The 25,537-nt window shown below is 37.6% G+C and overlaps 1 protein-coding gene across 2 annotated transcripts in view; it reads right to left on the bottom strand.

Annotated features, from left to right (window-relative positions):
- The window catches only part of cpne5b (copine Vb), a gene marked incomplete at its 3' end in the record, with an annotated part of 164,198 nt that overhangs the window by 4,764 nt on the left and 133,897 nt on the right, over positions 1-25,537 (bottom strand). The window contains exons 10-18 of one of the 2 annotated variants that reach the window (XM_079396420.1): positions 24,798-24,839; positions 24,631-24,706; positions 22,377-22,430; positions 21,551-21,612; positions 13,681-13,727; positions 11,533-11,714; positions 11,067-11,194; positions 9,513-9,615; positions 2,125-2,182 (exon numbers count right to left, since the gene is read on the bottom strand). In XM_079396420.1, the coding sequence (XP_079252546.1) occupies positions 2,125-2,182; positions 9,513-9,615; positions 11,067-11,194; positions 11,533-11,714; positions 13,681-13,727; positions 21,551-21,612; positions 22,377-22,430; positions 24,631-24,706; positions 24,798-24,839 (752 nt within the window). Of the gene's footprint in view, positions 1-2,124; positions 2,183-9,485; positions 9,616-11,066; positions 11,195-11,532; positions 11,715-13,680; positions 13,728-21,550; positions 21,613-22,376; positions 22,431-24,630; positions 24,707-24,797; positions 24,840-25,537 lie in introns of both variants that reach the window. The other variant, XM_079396421.1, reaches the window with a different exon arrangement.

The raw sequence follows: 25,537 nt of genomic DNA, 5'->3' as shown, positions 1-25,537 counted from the left end.
TATCGTAAAACTTGAAGCCTTTAAAAGATGAATATGAGACAAAACTACAGAATCTCACATTTTATTATTAGATGTTTCAACACATACATGTTTTACCAAATAAAAGGAACAGCACTTTTAGAGTTCATCCCACTCATTGATGTGAGCATAAGTATTGGGACAGTTGAACATAAGGCAGATATAAAATATTAAAAGCTATTATTTAGTTGCAGATCCCTTGCACACAATCACAGCAGTGAGTCTGTGACCCATAGACATCACCAGACTCTTGCTCTCATCCTTTGAAATACTTTTCCCAGCCTTTAATGTACCCAATTCAAATTGTTGCTTGTTTTGGGGAGTTTCTGCCTTTACTCTCCTCTCCAGCTGGTGAAATTCATGTTCAATCTGATTTAAATCTGGAGATTGACTTGGGCAATCTAAGACTTTCCATTTCTTTGCTCTTATAAATTCCTTGACTGAACTGGCAGGGTGTTTTGGGTCATTGTCCGGATGCAATATGAAGCACTTCCCAATGAATCTGGTGGCATTTTCTTGAATATTGGTGGGCAAGATGGTTTTGTATCCTTCCAAATTCATTCTGCTACTGTCATCATACATTAAGTCATCAGTAAAGTTGAGAGGGCCTGTTCCAGAGACAGCCATGCATGCCCATGCCATGACACCACCTCCACCATGCTTTACAGATGAGGCTGTATGCTTGGGACTATTGCAGTTCCCTTTTTTTCTCTACATTTTTGCTTTCCCATCACTTAGATAAAGGTTCATCTTTGTCTCATCGGTCCATAAACACAGTTCCAAAACTCTTCTGGCTCACCTTTGTGCTTTTCTGCAAACTCTAATCTTGTCTTTCTATTTTTGGTGCTGGTCAGAGGTTTGCATCTTGCTGTGTAGCATCTGTAATTCTGTGTCAAAGTCTCCTGAGGACAGTAGATTGTCAGAGCATCACCCCAGCTTTCTGGAAGTTGTTGGTGATTTTACAGACACGTCTTTTAGGGTTCATTTTCACAGCTTTTATGATTTGTCTGTCATCAACTACTGTTGTTTTCTCAGCCGATCAGGTAGTTGTTGGTTGCTGGTGTCGCTGGTGGTTTCCAAACTCTTGATTTCTCCATGCCCTTTGTTTTTGCTAGAGCTCTAATTGACTTCCTCTTTTCTTTTAGCATCCAAATTGCTTGCTTTTCTCTCAAAGTCAGCTCCCTCGTCTTCATCCTGGTTTGTGTGTGTCATCATAGAATAGAGATAGAGGGATGAAACTCTAAAAGTGCTGAACTTCTTAGCTGGTAAAACATCTATATGTTGAATCACCCAATAATAAAACGTGGCATTCTGTGGTTTTGTCTCATATTCATCTTTTAATCATATTTGTAAATGTCTTGACTCCACAGCCAACAGAGCAATTTTGTCTTTTGCACAGTATATGCATGACTTGTTTCAGATAAAGGTAGTTTGCACTTTTGAAATGCGCAGTTTGAAACACATTTTCAAAAGTTTGCATTTTCAGGTGCTCAAAATGCTGTTGTTATGTAAATGAATGCCCAAAATGCATAAAAAGTTTTGGTCACAATTTATATTAGGTGGCCTTAACTACTATGTACTTACATCAAAAAAATAAGAACAATGTACTTATTGTATTGCAAAACACTTTTGCTGCTATTGAGGTGGGATACGGGTAAGGTTAGGGACAGGTTTGGTGGTACGGGTAGGTTTAAGGGTGGGTTAAGGTGTAAGGGATGGGTCAACAGAGTAATTATAAATGTAATTACATAAATTAATTACAGATGTAACTACATATAGGTATTTTCAAAAATATATGTATAATGTAAAAACATGTATGTACACAATAAGTGCATTGTATCAAATTATTAATTTAAATGTAAGTACAGAGTAGTTAAGGCCACCTAATATAAAGTGGGACCAAAGTTTAGCTGAAAAAAGTTTAAAAATATTTATATATTACATGATAGTGTGGATTTTATTCTATAAAGTAAAAGTTGAAGTTCTCCAATAAGTAAATAAATAAACAAATAAATTATGAACTTTGATTAAATTAAAAGAATATAATGCAAATAAATAATATTCATCTTTAATATATCAAATTGACAGCCCTTAAAAAAAACTTACCATCAAATTCAGCCTGTCCAACTCCAACAATAATGATGGACATGGGAAGCTTGGCAGCCTGATGGCAGAACAATATTTATGTTCTCAAAGCACAAATTTATGTTGTTTTGTTGTTGTTATATATATGAAACACAGACAGAATGTATACATGTTTATGAATGTATTGAAGTACATTCATACAACAGTTCATTCAATAAGAGAGACATACAGACAGACAGACAGACATACAGACAGATAGATAGATAGATAGATAGACAGACAGACAGACAGACAGACAGATATATAGATAGATAGATAGATAGATAGATAGATAGATAGATAGATAGATAGATAGATAGATAGATAGATAGACAGACAGACAGACAGACAGACAGACAGACAGACAGACAGACAGACAGATAGATAGATAGATAGATAGATAGTTAGATAGATAGATAGACAGACAGACAGACAGACAGACAGACAGACAGACAGACAGATAGAATAACAGGAACTACCAAAACACAATTTAATTTCCATTAACACTGAATGCAACAGTTGGTATTGGTATGCATATCTCATATGTCCAGTACAGAGGTGTTTAGCTACTTATAGTGATGGAACAGAACACTCTTAAGGGTTCTAGAGGGTGTTCTAGAGGGTGAGCAAAGGGAGAGAGTGGCGGGGCCAGTATGATCACCACGACACCCGCTTCTCTAGCAGCCCTCCCACCGACTCCCCCTCCAGATATCTGAAAATTACAACCAAACATTCCTCCTCTCATGTACAGTACACTCATATACCATAAAATCAATTTTACATCATTTATGTGCCCTGCTAAATTAAAGGCTAGTAGATTCAGAGTGACTATTTGAACAGTGGTCTAAATAGCACAGGCCACACAGCACCGCTATTTACACCACAACAGCCAAACAAAATAAGAAAATCACATCTGACCCCATGATAACCTTATGTGCAGAAAAAAAAAAAACCCACCAGAAAGGCAGCAGTAAACAAATTAATGTTAATTACAGTATCCAGTTAAATGCAAGTTTGCTAGCATGGCCTAATATAGATTGACTTAGCATACCTTAGGCAGAATGTGTGCTAACTATTACAGAAGAGTGCTAGTTATCTTGAGAAATAATGGAGAAATGTGGAGTCCAAACACTATTACTGTAGAATTGAATCCTGAATACACCTGAATGCAAATAAAAGACTAAAAAATGTTATCATACTTGAGTGCATAAATTGCACTTTAGACCATAGTACAAAGAGAACAGAATAATTTAAAATATCAGTGCCTCTGATACTGATTTTGTATTGGGAGGAGCCATACTTAACGCTGAAATCCGTAAGTTTTGCCTCTTTGTCACCATCTATGTTTGAAAACCCGGAATTGCAATTATCTTGCTTGCGTGGGGTTGTACTCCGGCACGGCTCCAGCGCGGATGAATCTAATGTTTTGAGGTGAATGTGTGGCAGTCAGTCACCACACCGGTGTGGATATTTACTGTACTTCGCAATCACAGATTAGTCTACATCTTGGAATATGCGACCCAAATAAGAATTTTCACTGTATATTGTCATCTGATCAAGTAAGTTACAAGTCAGTCATGTTTGTTCTGACCAACTGAGGAATAAAGCATTACCATAAATCGCGCTACCATTGGTGATTTAATCTAAAGATCAGTTAGCTCATATCACATCAAACAGTGCAAATTATTATTATTGTTATACTTTATTCTCGAATTAACAACATCAGCATTGTGTGACTATGAGTATAGTGTGTATTAGCATGTAGATTTCAATTTCTGTACAGTCTAATATCTAATTGTCATAGCATTCAAATTTCATAATAAGAAATGATTTTAACCCAAAAAGCAAATTATGCTCCCTTCGAACTGGTTTTCTTTAAAATACAGATCGTGTGTAAACTCAGGCTATCTACAATCAGAAGCACATTTAAAAATGGAATATAATTTAATTTCATTCACATGTGTTTCATAAACACATAATGCTTTCATAATTCACATTTACTTACATAATACTAATTACAATCCGCCATCAAAATGATGCATTTAATTATTCTAGCTGCTGTGAGAAAAGGCTATAAATGATCTGCCACCTGCAGGATCCTCACATGCTGTAGCCTACTAGCCGGGACAACTTCTTTATGTTTACAGACGTGACGTAATGAAGCAGAACCATGCTCGAATTTCCCGTGAAAACCTACCGTACCACTCAAATGAGAAAGCATTATTATAAGCTAACCGCTGTGAATCGGGCTGAAGTAAGGCGATAGTTTTGAACACTAACCGGTTATGAATTTGCACAAATATTGATTTTGGATAATTTTTAACCAAAACAAAGTTACGGACTGCAGATTTAGTAGTTATCTTATCATAATCTGATGAGGATGAGAAGCTTCTTTAAAACATTAAAAACTGTACTGATCCCAAACTTTTGAACTGCACTTGTGTATACGTATGTGTGTATATGTTTAGAAAAGTTTGAAAGATTTAAATGTCTGATGGTAAAGAAGGCTTGCAAGTTTCAATGTTTCAATGTTTATTCAGTAGATATTTGGAACATGTTTGTTTTGAATCATTTTACAGTTAATTTTACAGATCAACTGGCAAGTAAATTTACTTGTTTCCTTTTTCAAAACTTAATTTCGACTTGCATATGGTACTTGCAGAGCGTTTGATTGTTATGTGTAAGTACAAATGAATAATACCCCACAAAAGCATCAATTTCAAGCTCTACTTCCTGTGATAGCAGCCCAAAATAATAACGCCATTCCCCCTTTGAGATGTTCTGTAATAAAAACTTTCCTGTTGCTCTTCTGACAGCTTCAGAGACCAAATCTTCATTTTTCGCTCCAAGACCATAACAACAAATCAACTGTTACTGACAGGGGCTGTAAGGTGTTTCTCATTTCCACAATCTTAAATTATCAGTGCAGAGATTATGACAGTCCTGTCAAGCCTGTATGTCATAAAGAGAGGCAGGGCACTATGAATAATTGAAGTCGATTGCCCCATTTGTGCCATCGTCTTCTGTCATGACTGACAGGACAGATTTGAAGAAATGAGAAAACAAAACAGTCTGTTAGTTCACCATAGTTTCCTTGACAACAGCTCTTCAACGTCACGCATGCAGTCCTGAACCCCCACGCCAACATATATGAATGCAGAAGCACGCGAACATTAGGAACAAAATGGGAGGAAAAAACTTGATTCTAAGAACCCACAAATTACCTGCACCGTGTTTCTTTATAACAAAAGCTGCACGCTCACATGCTTACAGCATTATTATTTGGTCTGGGGAGAATGCTAATGTAATGTCATCAGCACCCAGCTGCTGTAGGAAATTATCATTACGCTGCTAAAGGAAAGACATGGTTTGGAAAATTCAATTGGCTTTTGGACATTAAAGGAACAGTTTGGCCAAACATGACAATTCTATCATTATTTATTAACCCTCTTGTAATTTCAGAACCTCATGTTGTTATTTTCAGAGGCGACAGCGGCAAGGAACCAAAACTCCCTCTGTGACAGAATGGAGAAAAATGTCTCATCTGTGTCAGCATAGCATCATTTTGGAGAATATCCGCTGGACGCAAATAGCATATGCTGTTCTGTGTCAGCTGCACCAAACGTATACGTTTTCAACGTTTGTTTACGCTTTGATTTGAATGAAAACAGCATATCCTTGTGGAAATACTAGTAACTTATATACAGTTAATTAATGCAAATTGCAGATGAATTTGGGCTGAGAAATTAAAAGACCAAAAGACTATTTAAAGTCATTGTGTTAAATGAGAAAGGCATCGAATAGATGTTACAGAACAGTAACTTTAGAAAGAAATATTTTGATTTAACATGGAAATGAATAATGAATATATATATATATTATTGTTAAAATATATGTACTTATTGGCACCATTTTGCCCATTAATGACCTTGTATTGCATGGCTTCAGAAAACTTTTTGCTCTTTTTGGAGCTTGATGTTCACTAGGAGCTGTTGTTCTGGCCAAACAATTATTTTAAGCAGAGCTTCCAGGTCTTCTGTACGAGCATGTACTGTAAGTGAGGAAACTGCACTGTACAGATTTCTACTTGGAGCCATGACAGACAGTTTGGGGCTAAACTAATGATGCCCATGCTCTAACGAAGGGTAGAAAACGTAGGATGGAGTCAGACATGGCATGAAATACTGTCAGTGTGTGACTGAGGACAGGAACTTCTATTAAGCCTATCATCAGTCACACAGCGAGCGGGCGGTTCAATCTGACAAAGAGCTGTCTAATTGATTAATCCCGCCGTCCTTCATGTTGCACGTCATATCTGATTGGCGGATGACGGACCTCTGCTAGCGCTCGAGCATCCTGACTGGCTTATCATTGCAGGCCTGCCCACGTCCAACATGACAAATGAATGCGCTCGTAATGTTGTTGTTTCTCATTATCATCCTCCGATTAGCCCTCACCCGTGCTTATTGTTATTCGTAATTACCATGTCAAATAAAAAAAGGCTGCATGTCTTCAGCTGACAGATGGGAGGATTCCAGCTTTCAATGCTAATTATCTAAGACAGAAAATAAATGTACGTGGCTCATTGGAGTCTGCCAGAGCCCAACACAGAACACAGCATTTGATAACACATAAAGGAATAATTCAATCAAAACTGATTTTCAAACTTGTATGCTGCTATTTTTTTTGTGAACTATCCCTTTACACATTTCTGACACATTTTCCTCAACACGGCACAGCTGGACAAAAGATTACTTCAAAATGTACCATTCACAGAGACCTCTCACGATTGATTGTGAATGACAATTTATTTAAAATTCTGCTTAAAGGGATAGTTCACCCAAAAATGTCACGATTTACTCGTTCTCATGCCAATCCAAATGTGTATAATGTCTTTTTTTTATGGATTTGTGGTGAACAATTTCTTTAAAAGACTGCAGTAATGTAAGCTCCACATAGATAGATAGATAGATAGATAGATAGATAGATAGATAGATAGATAGATAGATAGATAGATAGATAGATAGATAGATAGATAGATAGATAGATAGATAGATAGATAGATAGATAGATAGATAGATAGATAGATAGATAGATAGATAGATGTGTTACTTTGTAATTAATTGTGAAATTTACTAGCCATTTTAGCATGGAAACTGTTTTCAACACTGAATTTTTCAGTGCATGTACGGTTTGAGAAACATTATAGACATCTGTAGAGGAAGCCATATTGCAAACCCTAAATATAGCCGACATTTGATGTGCAACTGACAAATAAAAAAGACAATGAAGACAATGTACTTTTTCCCTCAAACCCTACTTTGTAAATATATTGCTATATACGCATATGCCACACCACATGTCTACATTCACATCTATGCTGAAACTGTAATGAGACAGCTTAGCAGCAGGATGCTGTCAGTTGTTGTGGAACGTGAAGAGATGTTGTCGAAACACCCTTAGATCGAAAAGGCCTTGCGTGGGCGAATGTCCATTCCTCTAAGCCCTGTTTTTAAATGAACAAGAAGGATGAGATGCAAACAGCTGCTTAGAGTAACAGCTTTACTCATGAATGATACATGCATCTGTCCTACTGAATCAGAGCAGAGGAGAGAAGTAGGTCAGTGTTCCTCTAAGATTTTCTGTGAACACTTTACACACTGTTATGAAACTAATGCAACATATGTGTGCCACTCAGGACAACCCAGCACAAGAGTAGGACACCTGGTCCACCTGGACAAATTAACAGACCTCCTACGTTGAATTTCCGAGTAGCATTATGGTGAGCTTTAGAGTTGAATTAGCACTTATGAACATTGTTCACCATCATACTGTGCTTGAGAGCAAAAGCAGATTGTATTAGCACTTCAGATACAGCTTTCATTACTGACACATTTCCCTCAGCACGGCGCAGCTGGAAAAAAGATTACTTCAAATTGTACCATTCACACAGAGACCTCTCATGATTTATTGTGAATGGCACTTTCTTTCAAATTCTGCTTAAAGTGATAGTTCATAAGCTTAGTGGGCTGAAAGCATAAGATAACTCTGGCTAAAAGAATGATAGTAGAAAGAAAGTCAGTCAAAGAGGTTTTGAATGTTGGAAGAGGGTGAATATATGATGACAGGTTTTTTTTTTTTTTGGATGAACTTTCCCTTTATAGATTCCAAATGATAAAATAGTTAACAATTTCCATATTTCAGTATAGTAATTATTGAATTGATGCACACATGGCAAATAAATTACCAAGACCACATGACCTTTTCATTTGATTAAGAGATGCAGCCCCGTTCTTGATTACATTAGTTGGTTTCTATGCTGATATCTCTCGTTTCTGATTTAAACCTCCTGAAATCATTAATCAGATCTGCAATGCAGTGGAACATTCTTTATCTTTAATTCATTACGTTTTGATGAAAATGTCTGTTTTAAATTCAAACACCCAAATTTAGATTCAAAAAATTTAAAAGTCCTTTGAACACACAAATGAAAATCATAGGTTTGCACCATAGGTCACCATTTTTACCTTGCAGGTTCAGGTCTTAAATGTCACACGTGGACGGAAATGTGAGGCTTCTTGGCAGACGCAGGCCGCTGGGGAAAGAGCAGCAGGCAAGATCTTAAAAGGAAGGTGTGGCTGTTCTACAAATCTGAGTAACAGTCGCAAATTCCCTTTAAATCCAGTCTGCTGTGAAATCGGGCCAGTTCATAGGCTAGATGAATGGCATGCACCACTGGAGATGAGATTGACCTTTTAAGTGTAAATTATGACCGCAATACACTGCAAGTCATCCATTTTGCATTTATTATGCACCCTAAATAGATTATAACAATATATATCATCTATAAAAACCCATACCAACCACAAGAGAAGGGTTAGTTCAGTGCAGGCTGAAGATGAAGACCAGGGATTTTGCACAAATTATAAAATCTCTGTTCTGAAACTTATATAGGTGCCTTTGCAGACCACATTTTAAGGCATAATAGGTGTGCTGCCTCCTAAGATGCTTCATTTTGGCTACATTTTAAGGAAGCATTTCGTGTAGTAATCGCAATGGTGGACGTTGAGATTAATTGAATATTTATCCAACACTGGATGTTTGGTGTGTAATGTGCTTTTTGAAGTTCTGTGCCTTTAGCTTAGCAACATGCCAATGCAAAATCAATTGAGAGTTGAATCTGTTGTGCACTTTTTGTGAACAGATCTATTTTCTATGATGTGCTTGGAGTTGCAGCCTTTTCACTTATGAGGTTTCATTTCAGTTAGGATGCAGCCTGAAAAGGAAGTAAAGTGGAACAGAGCAGCAATCTGGAGCCTCTCCAGCCTGTCCTGTTGGGACACTTGTCCTCTTTTAGTGGTCATACTCACATTCACGATGGCCTCTTTGGTCTGTGACATATCTGATATAACCCCATCTGTGATGATGAGGAGCACGAAATACTGCGAGCCATCCTGGACAGCAGCTGCATAACTTCAGAGACAAGAAAAACAAAAACAATGCATACTTCAAGACATCTGATTTTTCTTTACATTACACATTTTACTCACTACATTCTTATTTTCCTGGTTTTCAAATGCCATGTTAACATCAGCCATGTTTTGCTTTGTATGTTTAAATAAATCTTTGCCGTCGCCAACTCTGAGCCAGAGCCTGAGGAGGTGTATCATGCTTCAATTTAGAAAGTCTAATTCAAATCTGTGGAAGATGGCATTTTTAATTACCACAGTGTAATCAGATGGAAAATTATTTGGTTGTGTGATGCCGTGACATAAGGGAGGGGGTGGAGATGTCTTTAGACAATTACTTTGTCTCCTTTTTCTGGAAACACCCACTATCCTTTCAAATGATGATTAAAAAATAGCTGCAGTCAGTACTGAGTCAGTCTGTTATGACACCTATGCTGTGAGCTTTACAATAGGATAACAAGCTTGCTCCATGTCAGCATCTTTCTTGTATCAGTTATTGGACTAATACAAACAGTATATGGGTTCAAAAGCCAAGTGTTTGGCCTTCGTGGTCAGACATCTTTGATGGAACATCATCAGAGAGTCGAACAAACTGAAGCCAAGGAAATCATCTCGAGTGTCTTCAAAGAGACAGTCCATAGACGAGATGCTTAGCCAAGCAGTTTGAGATGCCAGGCTTATTCTGTTCATATGCTACGCACTCAAAAATTTAAACAAAGATCAATTTCACTATTCATGGAGAAAATAACATTTGCATTGCATTCCACTAAATCTGGGCAATCTATCATTTGCATGCAATGTGCAAACAGGCTGACATTTTACATGGAAACAAAAACAAGCTGAATAGCTTGAAATGGAAATTTAATGGAGTCAATTTTGAAATGATGCAAGAGTGGGCAAAGCAAGGTTAGATAGAGGAGGAGTGTTAAATAAATATCAATTTATGCTGTGTTTAGATTAGCTTTTACTCAAAACTGTGACCGCATATTCATAAGGTAAAAACAAATGACTTTACTTCTCCATTTACTTCCTGTCTAAACATCAGTGTTGTTATTGTTAACTAAAAGTAAAGCCATTCAAAATCAATTTTATGAATTGAAATAAAACTGAAATCAAAAATATTTGCTGAAATCAAATATACCATATGTAAAGAAAAAAATAATAAAATTACTAAAACAAATAAAAATACATTCAAAAAGACAGCACACAACAACATTACTAAATCTTAAATCTTGAAATAATAATAATAAAAAGGCCAAATTCAAAATAATTCTACTACTACTAATAATAAAATACTTTTTAATGTTTTCGAACCTGCCTTCAAACCAGAAATCACTTACTTTCAGTTACCATAAATAAATAAATAGTTCATGTGGACTGTGTTTATTATAAATTTATATTATAAGTTGATTATAAAACTGATATTGAATTTTTTTTTCAAATGGAAAAACCTACCTGGCCACGTGATTTACAACAGGGGCAAAGTTAGTAGGTCCGTATAGTTGGACGGTCTTTAGACTCTGATGGTATGCCTCTAATATCCCCTCAATACCATTACAGTAAGGATTTTCAATATTGCCGTTCTGAAAGACAGAAATCAATGGTTCACGTGTGTCTTCATTTAAGCCAACTAAAGTTCAACAGAAAAACAATGCTGAAGAGAGAAAACATGGATTGGATCAATCAATATGACAGCAGGGGTTGCCAATTATAGATGTCTCTCATACAGTCTCATCTCAGAATCATTAAACCACTTCCAGAGCACTAATGCCTAGCATCGCATACTTTCAAGTTTACGACTGAGAAAGTGAGAAAAATTGAAGGACATTGATACTCTTGGCATCAACAAACTCTTTTGGACTAATCTCAGGGATTTTCAGGAAGTTCAAGACAACAGGAAGATGAACATCAGCTCACTCACTAGGGGGAACTCATGAGACACCCGTCCATCGGGGGGCAGCTTGGCTCCAAATCCCAGTGCAGGGAACATCTTGTCACTGTCGTAGTCCTGGATGATTTCCCCCACAGCCTTCAGTGCCAGGGCGTAGGCGTTCATCTGGTACGGGTTCATGTAATGGAGAGAAGTGGACTGGGATGGATTTCCTGAAAATGTAACAGCAAACAAAAAGTTTCTAGTAATACAAACATATTAGGACACCAATTTAAGAGACAATGTTAAAAAAAGGGAAAATGACGTGACGTGGACATGACGTGTGGCCAAGTATGGTGACCCCTACTCGGAATTTGTGCTCTGCATTTAACCCATCCAAGTGCACACACACAGCAGTGAACATACATCTGGAGCAGTGAGCAGCCATTTATGCTGTGGCGCCCGGGGAGCAGTTGGGGTTTCGGTGCCTTGCTCAAGGGTCTCACCTCAATCGTTGTATTGAAGGTGGAGAGAGCGCTGAACATTCACTCCCCCCACCTACAATCCCTGCCAGACCTGAGACTGCCGGACTCTCTATCCATTAGGCCACAACTATAATGCCATCCATAATGCCCCATATGTATTTGGTCTTAGTGGACTAGATCTTCTACTTGTGGGATACTTGCTGCTGAGCAAGTATAGACTTGCAACTGCCAACAGACACACTTCTGTGAGCTTGTGAGATATGCAGCTGCTGCATGAATGGGCATACATGAATCATATAACAGGTTTACACAGGTGGAGCTGGAAGAGGTGGAAGGTTTAAGAGGAGCTCTGATAGCATGCTGCAGTACCAGCTTACAAAGAACACTGAACCAGACTGTTTAAATGTTGAGAAAGCAAGCTTACTGGCTATAGATTGAGATCAATCAGCTTGTGCTGTCCAGTAAATGATGTGATTGCTAGCAGACTGCACAAATCTGCCTACACCATCTTTCATGACTAAGCTAGATACAATGACAACATTGTCTACAATGACAAAACTTTGTCCTGTGTACGTGCAAAAAAGTGTTTATTGTAAACAGGTATTTATTAAATCACTTTATTTAGTGAAGTGTAACCCTCATAGAAAGAATGTGTGTATTATTTGGTTACTAAATAATGTATTTGCAGTCAGTGCATTTCATTTTGAAAGATACATTTTGTGTAGTAAATTCATCAAATGCCTCCAACGGAGTATACTCTAGAAAGAAAAAAAAACTGTTTAATTAATTACTGAGTAATGAAATTGAAATATTTGAAAATATTAAATTTGTTGCGTATGTGTATATCATCTTACTTAGCCCTGTTATTATTTAGTCGTGGAAAAAGTGGTGAAAATGTGTTTTATTAAACTGAACGTTGAAGGGGGTTGGGTGGGGGGGTTTGAGCACCCACCGGCAGAAACATAAATTGGCACCTATGCCTCTGGTCCTGTTTGCCAAGCTACATCCAGTCCTGTTCATCACTGACTATAACAGTTTAGATTTACATCTGATGCATGCCACTGCTCACATCCGAAGTTGACATGGTCTTATCAATGCAATTCAGTGGGTTTTTAAACACCCACTGTGTCTACCAGAGCAATTCAAGAAGTAAATTTAAGACACACAAACAAGCACTCCAAGTTTGTTGTTAAGCTATTGATGTTGTTCTGGGATCCAAACAGTCGGGATCCAAACATTTCTTGAGCTATGGTTGCATTGTTTCCAAACTAACTCTGTAATTCAGCTCTCTTGCACTGCAGGCAGCCACCTTCAATAAATCTCTGCCTTCTATTCCCATCTTCTCGCTACCCCCGTTCAGAACAAATCTTGTTAATTTGCTGAATAATTCAAAGATGTTTGGAAGCAGTTTCTTGTGACAGAACAGTAATTATTTGAACACTTGCAGCAAGTGTGGTGTCGAAAACAACGGGGAGTAGCTGCCGGCTGGTGTAGCTGGGCCGTTTTAGACTGTTTTATCCAACCGATTCACCTCTCAGCGTGACTTAAACCCTTACACAGCTGCCCGTTCAGCCCCGCAGCACAGGGGGCCACCCAGCTACGACTAATAGGAGTGTATTGAGCGACACAAGCAGTAGAGAAAGGCCAACGATTGGGTTTGGATTCCCCAACCTTTGAAGAGGTCACACACCGTTCTCTCCACTTAATTACTTACCGTTAGAGGCGGTGAAATCAATGGCCACAGTGAAATTGATCTGGGTCCTGGGAAAAGAAGCAGAAATGAGAAAACAAAACAGTAAGCAAAAATGCTCTCTGCAGTGATTTGGTAGCTTCCATAGAGACGGGTCTGTGTGGGCACATGTTAACACGCACACATGAGCATGAACACGAACATGGCTAAATGATGGCTAATGTGAGTAGTCAACCCCAACTGCATGGTCTAATTGGGATAAACAGGAGGAGCCATTACTTTGAGCTCACATTACTAGTTGTACTGCACTCAAACAGCAGGGCAGTGCAGCCTCCACAGGCCCATCTGCATCCCTGCCTTTAGCGCATCCCTTCATTTCCTACTGCTCTGGTTTCCCATCGGCCACAAAACCACATTGCGCCGCATGTTAGCAATACCTACTAAATGAGTCCCACAAGCACCTTAAAGGATGACTTGCTTTCTAGCAGAAGATGCAGTGAATAGAAACAGTTTAACTTTGGTCAATGCTAATTAACCGAGGCTAATATGTTAGACTTTTAAAGGTACTGTATAATTTAATAAATACACGTCCAACTGACCAGACAGAAGTTATTATTGCCAAATCTGTTTTATAAAAGTACCATATTCGAAATTAACATACCACAACATTAGCATAAAACAGATACACATAAAGCAAAGCAATTAAAATGATGGCGCACTTAAAAAGGAAATAATAAGAATTTAATTTTCATGATAAAAACGTGTCGCAGACAGCAAAAGACAGCATTCAATCCCATCCCCAAAAAGTCAAACACGACAGCCCATTAGGGATTCAGTGGGTCACAAGAAAAAAATGAAGAGAGAGAGAGAGAGAAAAATCGATAAAACCATAATAAAAGAAGAAAATTACATTAACCTTCAGAATTCCATGCTAATACATGACTCATGCCCCTGTGTAGCTCAGTGAGTAATTATCCTCTTTATTAATTCATTAAAAGCCATTTACTCTCGGGTCCCAGCGTATGCATCTCTGCATCAAAAAACAATTCTCTCATTTTGGGAAACTAGGTGACCGAAGCTGTGGAAAATAAGCCCTTCTAAACTACCCTGGATTATTACTGTTAAATTATACATTTATGAGGAGTAAAAATGAAACTGAGGAATATTATTTTTGGTTTTCTCTTGTCTGCTCATGAATGTGCCATTCCAAATTAGAGCAAATCCTGAGCTACTTTCAGCAATGCTGTTGTTCTGCCAGCCATTTCAGCCTGTGGCACTAGGGCATTTCCACGGCCCAGAAACTTAATAGGCTGTAAAAAGGATGCCCTGTATTAGGGGTTAGTATAGTACAACAGACGTCTCCTGGGATGGGGTAAACAGAAGGACAAGAGGAATCGATTTCTGGAGACATGCATGTCACTATGTGTCTCCCTCTCATTTGTCAGCTGCAGTGCTCTCTGCATTGCTGTTGGGAGGCAGGGAAGCCCTGCATAGTGATAGAAACCCCACCTGTATCTAATGGAATGGACAGCACAGCACAGATAATGCTGTTTTTATGTAGCATGATCCATTATGATCCATTATGACCCAGTGACATCATTAATGGTTTCCAAATGCAGTCACATAAATGTAACACTACTTTTTGTAGCATAGTGGCCTTGGGCCCCCAACAGTCAGGGGTCCACAGTATCGTCACCACCTTCCTCCCCGCTAGCGACAGCCTTGTCTGTTCTACATATTGAAATCAACATTTTTTTTCTGCACAATAGACTCTTACCCTGGCCAGCACAATCCCATCCACCTTAATAGAAATGTCAAAACTGGTCCTGCGTGGGATGCACAGGCTGGTCGGAGATTTGGAGCACATTATAACGGGTTATCTGCCACTCAGCCATGTGCACTTCCATGCAGTTCCAAGGTCAGCGCTTAATCAGGTGCATGCATTCACAGCAATGAATGCCGAACTCAGCATAGCAGATACATTCTTCATTGGCAAGGGCCAAAATATCTTCAACTGTCTCATGATTAATAAGTTACTGTTTTTTTTTGGCAAAAAAGATAACTAAATCTTCAGAATATGACATTCTATAAAAGATACATTTACATGAGAAGCACATCTGCATGAGATTTTGAGGCTAGTTTACAAAAATACAACTGAAATGTATTTGTCTTAACTCTCTGACAAATGGTTTTCTCTTGTTTTAAGCCTTGGTTTTAAATTCGTACTTTTATTCAGTGATGCTACATTAAATTAATCAAAATTACACTTATAGATGCATTTAATGTTACAAAAGATTTCTGTTTCAAATAAAGGCTGTTATTTTAACCTTTCTATTCATTAAAACATCCTGAAAAAAAGACTGAAAATTATGTGTTTCCTTCACAGGAAAAATGATAAAATATAAAATATTGAAAAACACAAAAAAGCAATTGTAATAATGTTTCACAATGTGTCTGTTTGTACCGTATTTTTGACCAACAGTGAATACATAGTAGTGTATATAATTTTTATTAATGCATTTTGCCTTTATCTTTTGTTTTGTTTTGTTTTTGGGGTGTGCCGAATATGTTATCTGAGCCATAATTGATTTCTCTCAGTAAACATAGCGCTGTCTGGTCATGTCATCAAGCTTTGGCGAGGTCTTAGATTTGATTGGCTCTCCTCGTGGCTGATCTAATACCAAACTGGAGCAGCTCGGGTGTGATGTGCTCCAATTCCCTCCTTCTTCTATCCATCATCTCTATTGCTGTTCCCAACTCAGTCACTTAGAGAGTAATATTTGTCAATAATGCAGAGGGTTCTTCTTCTAAGTGGCAATTTCCTGTTTTCATTTAGACGAGGACTTAATCAATTTATGGTCTGTCAGACCAATAAGCAATCCCACATGCTGCGTGTGCTCTGAAACACAATGTTGCAGCTCCATGAATACACATGCGCGCACAAACGCGCCCACGCACGCTGTTGTTTTCTCCACATTTCATTGTGTTGCCTCCATGTGAGCATGAACCTGCAGGCTGTCTCCTGATGCTTACACAACCCAACGGCAGTAAACCCTCTAACCCTATCAGGGCTGCCCGTGCTGGGGCAGTCAGTCGAAACGGACAGGGATTCACCTAAATGTCATTTTGCATTAGGCTCAAAACTTCCGCCCCACTCTTTTCTTCAGCTCATGGTCATTACACTATTTGTCTTTGACAGCAGTGGCTTATATTGAACCCCAGTAGGAAATCTATTGTTACCTTAATTCAAGCTAAATGAAACAAAATATTTCTTGACCATCTGCTCTGAATCCAGAATCTTTACAAAGGAAGATGGCCACATTTACAAAATTAAATACAATTCACTGCAGTTTCCAGCTGAATGAACGAGGGATGTCCCGATCAGGGACTACCAATGTAAACTTCTTTTATTTTATATATACAATAAGCAGAAAAATTGCAACATATAAAAGCGGAGATAAGGTTAGAACACCAGTCTCTCAGTTAAATCCGAAGCAAGATGCAACCCATTGCAGCACATTATGGCAACAATGTCTCAGATACTCTGACGGCAGATAAAAGTAAATAAAATGAATGAGTGATCGTTACAAAATTGCACATCAAATACATTGAACACAGAAGCTCAAACGTGTGTTGCGCACTAGAACAGATCTCGCTGGTTCTTGCACATCACACGCACATTTGTTGTTCTTTTGGTTTTAATGGCGGTTGAACGCGTACATTTGAGCATCTTCTTTTCAATGGCGGTTGGCAAATCTACTTGAAGGTGAATACTGCTACCTACTGCATGTCACCGGCATGACAGCTGACATAATATAAGGATCAGGCTTAGGAGAGCCGATACCGATCAGTTTAAAAAAAAAATGTTTTATCGGATGTGATCTTGATCCTTGAGATCAGCTCGAGACATCTGTAGAATGAACACTCGTGGCAGTAAAACACCAACAACTTTTATTCCTTTTCACACAAATTATGATAATAAAGGCAGATTATATCCTTCTACGTTATAATCTCAAAATACAATTATATGATTTGTAAACCATTCATACAGGTTTGGAACAACATTTTCATTTTTGGGTGAACTATCCCCTTAACCTTTCAGTGACACATTTAATTTCCAAACTCTCGTCATATGTACAACAACCATCGCTATAAAACATTTCCAGATTCACATTCATCTGGACGTTCACGGAACTAAACATACTTTTAGTGCTAGTCACTGGACATTTCATCTGGAAAGTGTCACAAAACGTGCAGAAAGCAACATAATATTGCAGAAATGAGCCTGACAGAGTTGAAATTCACTCTGATTTGAAAGGTAGTAAATTATTTACAGTAGGTTGGGGCAAAGTCAGGACTACGTTTGTTCTAGGATCAACAAAATATTATTGAGGAAATGCATCCTACTTGACAAAATCATATAGCTGCACTAAACCACATGCAAAAATACAATGTATACAGTCAAATCCAAAATGCCTGTCTGTTGCTATTATACATGTGCTATATGTAATGGAACAGAAGTTATGATGAAATTGGTCTATTGCTGAAACACTTTCTTCAAGGGCAAAAGTTGAAAAAGGGTGAGAATTCTAGCTGTGTGAAATGATAACATAGCTAGTGCTTAGAAAAACCCACTGCAATCTCAAACATATTCATCACACAATCTCCAAGGTCGAGAGCTATATCTATAAATCTGATTTTGATGGAACGTGTGACATTCAGTCAAACAGCCTTGGAGAGCTTCAAGCAGATGGATGCAAAGAGACGACTCTGTCCTTTTTGTAAAATGCCAGATAGTTTAAGAGAACGGCCAATCACTGCATACTCCAGTGTAGTGATCACAGCTCTGGCTGTCAGATTACTGAGCCCTTCAGATGTTCCTTTCTAAAATAATGTTTGGTTTGGTTTATTTATTTATATAGCACTACTAAAAGAACCCCAGGGGTTGCCCACAGTGCTTTACATAAAAGCAAACAACCAAAACACCTTCACACACATATGGACAATATGACAATTACATATAATCTACTATGCAGTTTAACTCACATAAAATGCAACCCCAAAGTGAGCTTTCAGAAGTTTCTTAAACATTGACAGAGATTTAGCAGACCGGATATGTAGCGGCAACTCATTCCATAATCTCGGCCCCATTACTGAAAAAGCTCTATCGCCTTTTTGATGACGAATTGTCCTAGGCACTACCAGAAGTTTATAATTTTCTGAGCGCAAGGCTCTAGGGGGTTATAAGGTGTCAAGAGGTTTGTGAGGTACAATCTAAAACACACAGGGAGACAGCGCAAGTTTGCAAGTACCAAAATAGAGTCAAATTTCTTTACCCTCTTTAGAAGCCTCGCCGCCGCATTCCGGACTGATTGTAATCGAGCCAAGGATGCAGCGGAGATTCCCCATACAGTGAATTACAAAAATACAGACGTGACAAAACAAATGTATGAATAACTCTTTCAAAGTAGGCATTTGACAAAAAAAAAATTGGTTTTAGCTATGAGGCGCAGATTATAAAAGTAAGCACATACCACAGAATTTATTTGCTTTTCCATTTTTAAATTATCATCAATTTGAAAACCTAAATCTCTTTCCAATGTTTTAAAATATGGTGCCAATGGGCTTACGTCTAAAAGTGATTTAGGATTAGTCTTTTGGCTGTCCGAAAACAATAAAGTCAGTTTTTTCTTCATTTAGCATTAGGAAGTTTTTTGCCATCCAATTTTTTATATAGTCTAAACACGCTAAGAGCCAGATAAGACACCAAAGATTTCGTGGGGTGTTTCAGTGGCAAGTAGAGTTGGGTCTCATCCGCAAAGCAATGGAATGATACAGTGTAGGAGAGAGAACTCATCCCTTGTGGGACCCTCCAGTAGTCTTTTCTTTGAAATTGCATCCCCATAATTAACTGAGAATGATGATGTTCTAAAATGACGTTATACACCACAAAACAAGGGTAAAAGGGTAAAATAAAAACGCAAAATTTTGAGCAAAAAGCTGAGGTAAATCATATTTTTGTCAAAGACTACATCTGAATCGGATTCAGATACATGATCAGAACATAGATGGAGTCAATCGCTTCCATCAACACCCCCAAAGCTTGCACAATATCACTTTCCGGGTCGACGTCAGGCAGTTTTGATTTATATGGTGTTTGATGATTACATTATTTTACATATGCATCTGCTTACACATGCTATCGCTTGTTTCTGCTTCTGCTTCATCTCCGAGAACCTGACTTGGACTACACACATCCAAACACAGGTTAAGAAAGCCAGGCAAAGACTGTACCATCTGCAACAGCTGAGGAAATTCAGGGTCTCACAACCAATCCTGAAAACTTTCTATTCAGGGACCATAGAAAGTGTATTGACTCAGTGCATCTCAGTGTGGTATGGAAACAGCTCCAATCAGGACTGCAAAGCACTACAGAGAGTTGTGCGCTTAGCTGAGCGCATCTCAGGGTCTGCTCTCCCCTCTCTGCAGGACATCTACCTCAAACGCTGCAAAAATAGAGCTGTCAAAATCATCAAGGACTCAAATCACCCTGGTAACCATCTATTCACTTTGCTGCCATCTGGTAAGCGCTTCCGTAGCCTGATGGCAAAAACTGAGAGACTTAGGAGGAGCTTCTTCCCCCAGGCCATCAGGCTCCTAAACTCTAACTCTCTGTCATAACATCACTTGACTCCATGTATATATCACTATATCAATAAGCTATTCAGAATTTTTTCTACCTCATATTGCTGCTATTTAAATACCCTGTACAACTTTTTTGCACATTATTTTGCACATTCCTCCTATATTACTATTTAAGTCAACAACATACTGACCTGCACATTTATATTTATATTTTTTATATTTTATTTTATTCTTTTATTTTTTTTCTACTTTTCTTTTTCTTAATATTTGTATACTATACAATTGCACTGTCCTTGGAACGGACCTGACCTACATTTAACTGCTGGTTATATGCTGTATAATTGTGTATGTGACGAATAAAAATCTTGAATCTTGAATCTGTGTTTTGATCTAGAGATTCTGTACTCTTTCAGAAGATGCGTAATAGTGCTCCCTACCATTTAAAATTCTGTCAAAGGCGGAGTTAAGCTTTCTCTGCTAATCTGTGATAAAGTGTGCCTCACATGTCCTGAAAAGTGAAGCCAAAACATTTTGATCATCCAATGAAAGGTTTGATTTTTATGATTTTTTTTAAATAAAAGATCAAAAGGATTAACAATGCAGATTAATTTTCACAGCCTTCTTTGATCATATTTACCAAGGGTGCCAATATTTTTGGCCATGACTGTAAGTTTGCTTTTAGTTAGTTATTTGATACTATAAAATTGGGGTGTGGCATCATTACTGTGAGGTTGTGATTGGGTATGTGGGAGTTTGGACGGGACTTTTATATTGTGGCTCCACCTCACGATCACTACCGCGATGGCTCAGGCTCCTAATGATGCCATTTTCACAAGATAACAGCAGCCATAAAATTAATACAATTATTAAAGATCATTTTGGTTAACTGAAATAAAACTGGAATAAATTCAAGCTGAAACACTAAAATGGCTAAAACTAAAATGTAATTAATTAATTAGTAATTAGGTTAGTTTAAACAGAACTGAAACAGAAATGACAAAACCACCTAAAAACATAATTAATAAAACTAACATTAAAATGAAAACCGATCATATAAAAACAAAACCTAATTGAAAATTATATATCCTATAATAGAATATAAATAATACTAAAATAACACTGGTCCTTGTAACAGCAAGAAATCAGTTTGTGTGTAATTATGACCCACCCTTCTATTGTCAGAGCATCAATGCACAGTAATATGTGTGCTTCATAGCACCTGTGTAAAAGCGTTTGTCTCTCTACTTACCCTCCTTTGATGTAATCGAGGAAAGTCGACTCTGATTCCACTGAGAATGACAGCAGTGTCACCTGCATCAAAAACAGATCAAAAGAGACAACTGAATCTACAACAAGAGAAAAAATATGATGCCACATGATGCGATTCAGTCATGTTAGAAATTGTCCTAATACAGCTTGTTTCAGATGAGGCAGTGAATGATGCAGGCGAAGTGTTGGACCCTCTGGGAAGCGACGCTCTCAGACTGATCTCGTAATATAGAACAATAAGGCGACTTTGGCACAGCCATCAATCAAAGCATGATGCTCATATCAGATTATCTCTGCTGCGCTACAAATTCCTGCTTTCATATTCACTTCCATGATCTCTATCCACCCACACTCCCTTTTTCTTAAACACATACACACATACAGATGTTCAGTGTGGTGTGACATTTGGTTTAATGCACATGTCTTGGCTGGGCTATTTTCCCCATTTTAAAGTCAGCTTCCACTATTTGTTGATTACAATGAGCCACACGCACAAGCGCTTAAACAGAATGCTTTATAAGGACCCATCAAAGGAAAATAAGCAAAGCGCTTTCTTGTTTTTGCCACTTCTTTTAATTAGCATGGGTGTAAAAGGGATACTCATTAATGCGGGAAGACATTTGAAAGCTACTGTGCATGTCGTTCCCTTTCCCATCACATAATTGAACACAGGAAACGTCTGTAATTAAAGGCTTTGTCTTTGTGCGCATACATGCGTGTTTGAGCGTATGCTCTGATACACATTTGCATACACGCTCACAGTGGTGAAATTTGTTTCATAAGTTAATCTCTGAGCCACCACTCACCGTGCCGGAATTTACATATTTCTTCTTCTTCATCTTCTTCTTTGGATTCACGACCTAAGAGCCATTGGAAAACAAATCAGAAATCAAAATAAATTCAGAGAGATGAGATTGGGCGGAAGTGGGATTTAGATTCATTAAACAGATAACAAACTGCCTTTTCTCTCACAGGATGGTGCCTCAAAAACAAATCAATTATATTTCCTTGGAAAATGCCACCACCTGCGGAAGATGTGGGAAACGCTGAAAATGAAAGTCTTGCGCTGAGGTAAATGTGATTTCACATTGAATTATCTTACTTCTAAGCCTTAAAATGTATCACATTTTTAAAAGAAAATATCAGTGGCATTTGGATATTTTGGTATATTTTAGATCCGGCTGCACCAAACTAAAACTTGCACTAAGAACAGTTGACCCAAAATTGCTGTCATTTTTTGGGTTGTTACTGTTAATGTTGCTTTGGACCTCAATGAATTGACACTATATTGATAAAACAGATATATATATTTTTTTGTATGTTTCACAGAATAAAGAAAGTTACAGGTTCTGAACAACATGAATAAATGATGACAGAAAATTTATTTGGCGTGAACTATTCCTTTAAGAACAAATGGTGCAACCAAATAACAAAACATGAAGAGTTAACTATAATATAATATGTTATATAATACAAATTGGGAGATATGTCAGTAGCACTGAAGTGTAAGCAGCAGTAATAGTGTTGCTTGCCTTCTTAACTTCATGTGGTTCTTTCATTTCCGAACTATGCAAGCAATAATTCTTAACTATATATTACATCCCACATATATTTTGATAAGAAACATGAAGGAATTAATGATATCCATTTTATTGACAAATTGGAGCTGAGGAGATGGATTTGGTCTAGATTATTGTCTCTAGACGAAGGAATTTAAAAGAGAGAGAGGCAGAGTGAGAAAGAATAAGACAGATAATGATGCTGAAAAGCACACAAATAAAAGTAGAACCATCCAGGTGACCTCTTAGCTGTAAGGGGTGAAGTACAGAAGAAAGGGCTGGCAACCCCTGGTCATCCTCCATTCATCTCCAAACACAAAGTAATCAATAGCTCAAATAGACTCTTTGTGCTCAGATGGATGCAAGGATCTGGACATGAAAAGACTTTTTGAACATGTTCGCTGTAGACTCGTGACCCATCACCCCTTCAGGTTCACAAAAACCTGAGAGGTGAGATTACAGAGAGGAAATTTATAAGATGTAAATCTAAAGACTCTTTGATGTATGAAAAGGTCATTTGCTGTAATAAAACATGTTATTACACTGTAATAACTGCTTTATTACACTGTAATTACATAATTTCCAACAAATGCTGCAGGGAAAACAACCTCTTACGTTCAGTAATATCTGAACCCTAAAGAAAACAGCGGAAGTCATTCCAAGGACAATAAACCAACTTGACACTTTTGTTTAAGCCTCGCTAGCTCCCAAAGAGACACTATGAATGTTTTATCAGCTCTGAATGCACAGCTCCAAACAACATTTTCACAGGCCACCTGAATCACTGCTTCATCTGCCATGAGATATTTTATAATGTGTTGGTGATGTGTTGGTATCAACACATTAGAAGGTAGGAGTGCTGGGAATGTTTGCGGTATTAGACACAATCCTTTGGAGAGGAGATGGTAAATCACTGTAATAATTCAGAATCCCGGGAACGCTCTTGTAGTAATCCCCATTTGCATGCTTCCCAAGGGCTTTGATGACTGTACCATCCAAGCAATTACCAGAGAAAAACAAAGAGGAGCTTTCTAGATACCTGCGACACTGAATGTGGATGGGGGTGGCTGGAGAAGGAGTGTGAAATATCCATAAAAAGAATCTTATTTTAGAGTTAGAAACTAAAAAAAAAAGAAAATACAAATAAAAAACATAGGATTCATGCATAGAACATTTGTACAGTGTCTTCCAGATTGAGGAATCAGTTTTAAATTGAGAATGAATATATTTGAGGGTAAAGAGAGAAGACCACCGGCTTTCATGGGTGATTTATGTGTCAGCTGAAAAATTAAAAGCATCCGTTTGGCTTGGAATATTTAATTTGCTACATCATTTTGAGTGGTTTTTATCTATTAACACATTTTGAATTTTATGCACTGCATAAAAAAGTAAAGTCTGCTTTCTAATGGTGCAATTATTATCTTTCTAACAATGTTTTTGATATACAAGCCATTGGCCTCTAATGTTAATGTGTGTATATTCTGTGTGGTCGACATCTCACCTCATATATGTTGAACTGGCTCTGACCTCGGGCTAACTCCCTGTAGCTGGTGGTGAATTCACCGATGAAATCATGGCTAAAAACATGAGAAGATTCACATTCACTCAAGCAAAATAGCATTTCAACTCTTCCTTTGTTTTCACATCAAAAACCATTCATCAGCTTACCTGCCATCACGATCCCAGTCATATACTTCCACTTTGATTGTTCTGGAAAACAGAAAAAGCACGGGCACTCTGAGAAGGGAATTCACTAGGAATTTGCATGCAATGCCTAACATTGTTTTAGCTCCTGCCAAACACTGAAAGCTGAATTTAATTTGAACATCATAATTTCTGTGATCTCTGTGATTTTTAGCCTACCTCCACCAGCCACCTGAATCAGCTTTATTAAAATGCTTAAAGTGCATCGACTTCACTGTGTATTTGTCCAGTTACAGTATAATGCTCTTCTCCATTACTTAATAAATTACTGCAGCCATGATCAAAGGAAAATGTAAACATGCAATAACACAATAATATGCTTTTCCCTTTTTTCTTTCTTTCTTTTTTTTTTACAACATAGTTTACTACTTGCTTTTCATGCAGGAATAATGCAACATTAATTGCAACAAAACTTAAATTGTAACAGAGATGAGTTTAGCATGCACACAGGGTGATGATGCATTACCCAACATATGGACTATAAATAAATGGATACATTTGTCAATGTTAGAGCTAAAAAAAAATAAAAAAATAAATAAAAACCTAATCATATGTCATATCTTCTAAAATGGTTAGAATTTTATCAAATAATATAATCCTGTGATTAAAATTGTATTAATTTAATTTAAACAAATTAACATAAAAAAATCTAAATCCAGCACAATATAAATTCACAGATTGGTAAAATCATTTAAGATCAAAAC

The sequence above is a fragment of the Barbus barbus genome (genome assembly GCF_936440315.1).
Source record: "Barbus barbus genome assembly, chromosome: 37".
Taxonomy (NCBI): domain Eukaryota; kingdom Metazoa; phylum Chordata; class Actinopteri; order Cypriniformes; family Cyprinidae; genus Barbus; species Barbus barbus.
This window is presented reverse-complemented; position numbering and strand designations above follow the sequence as displayed.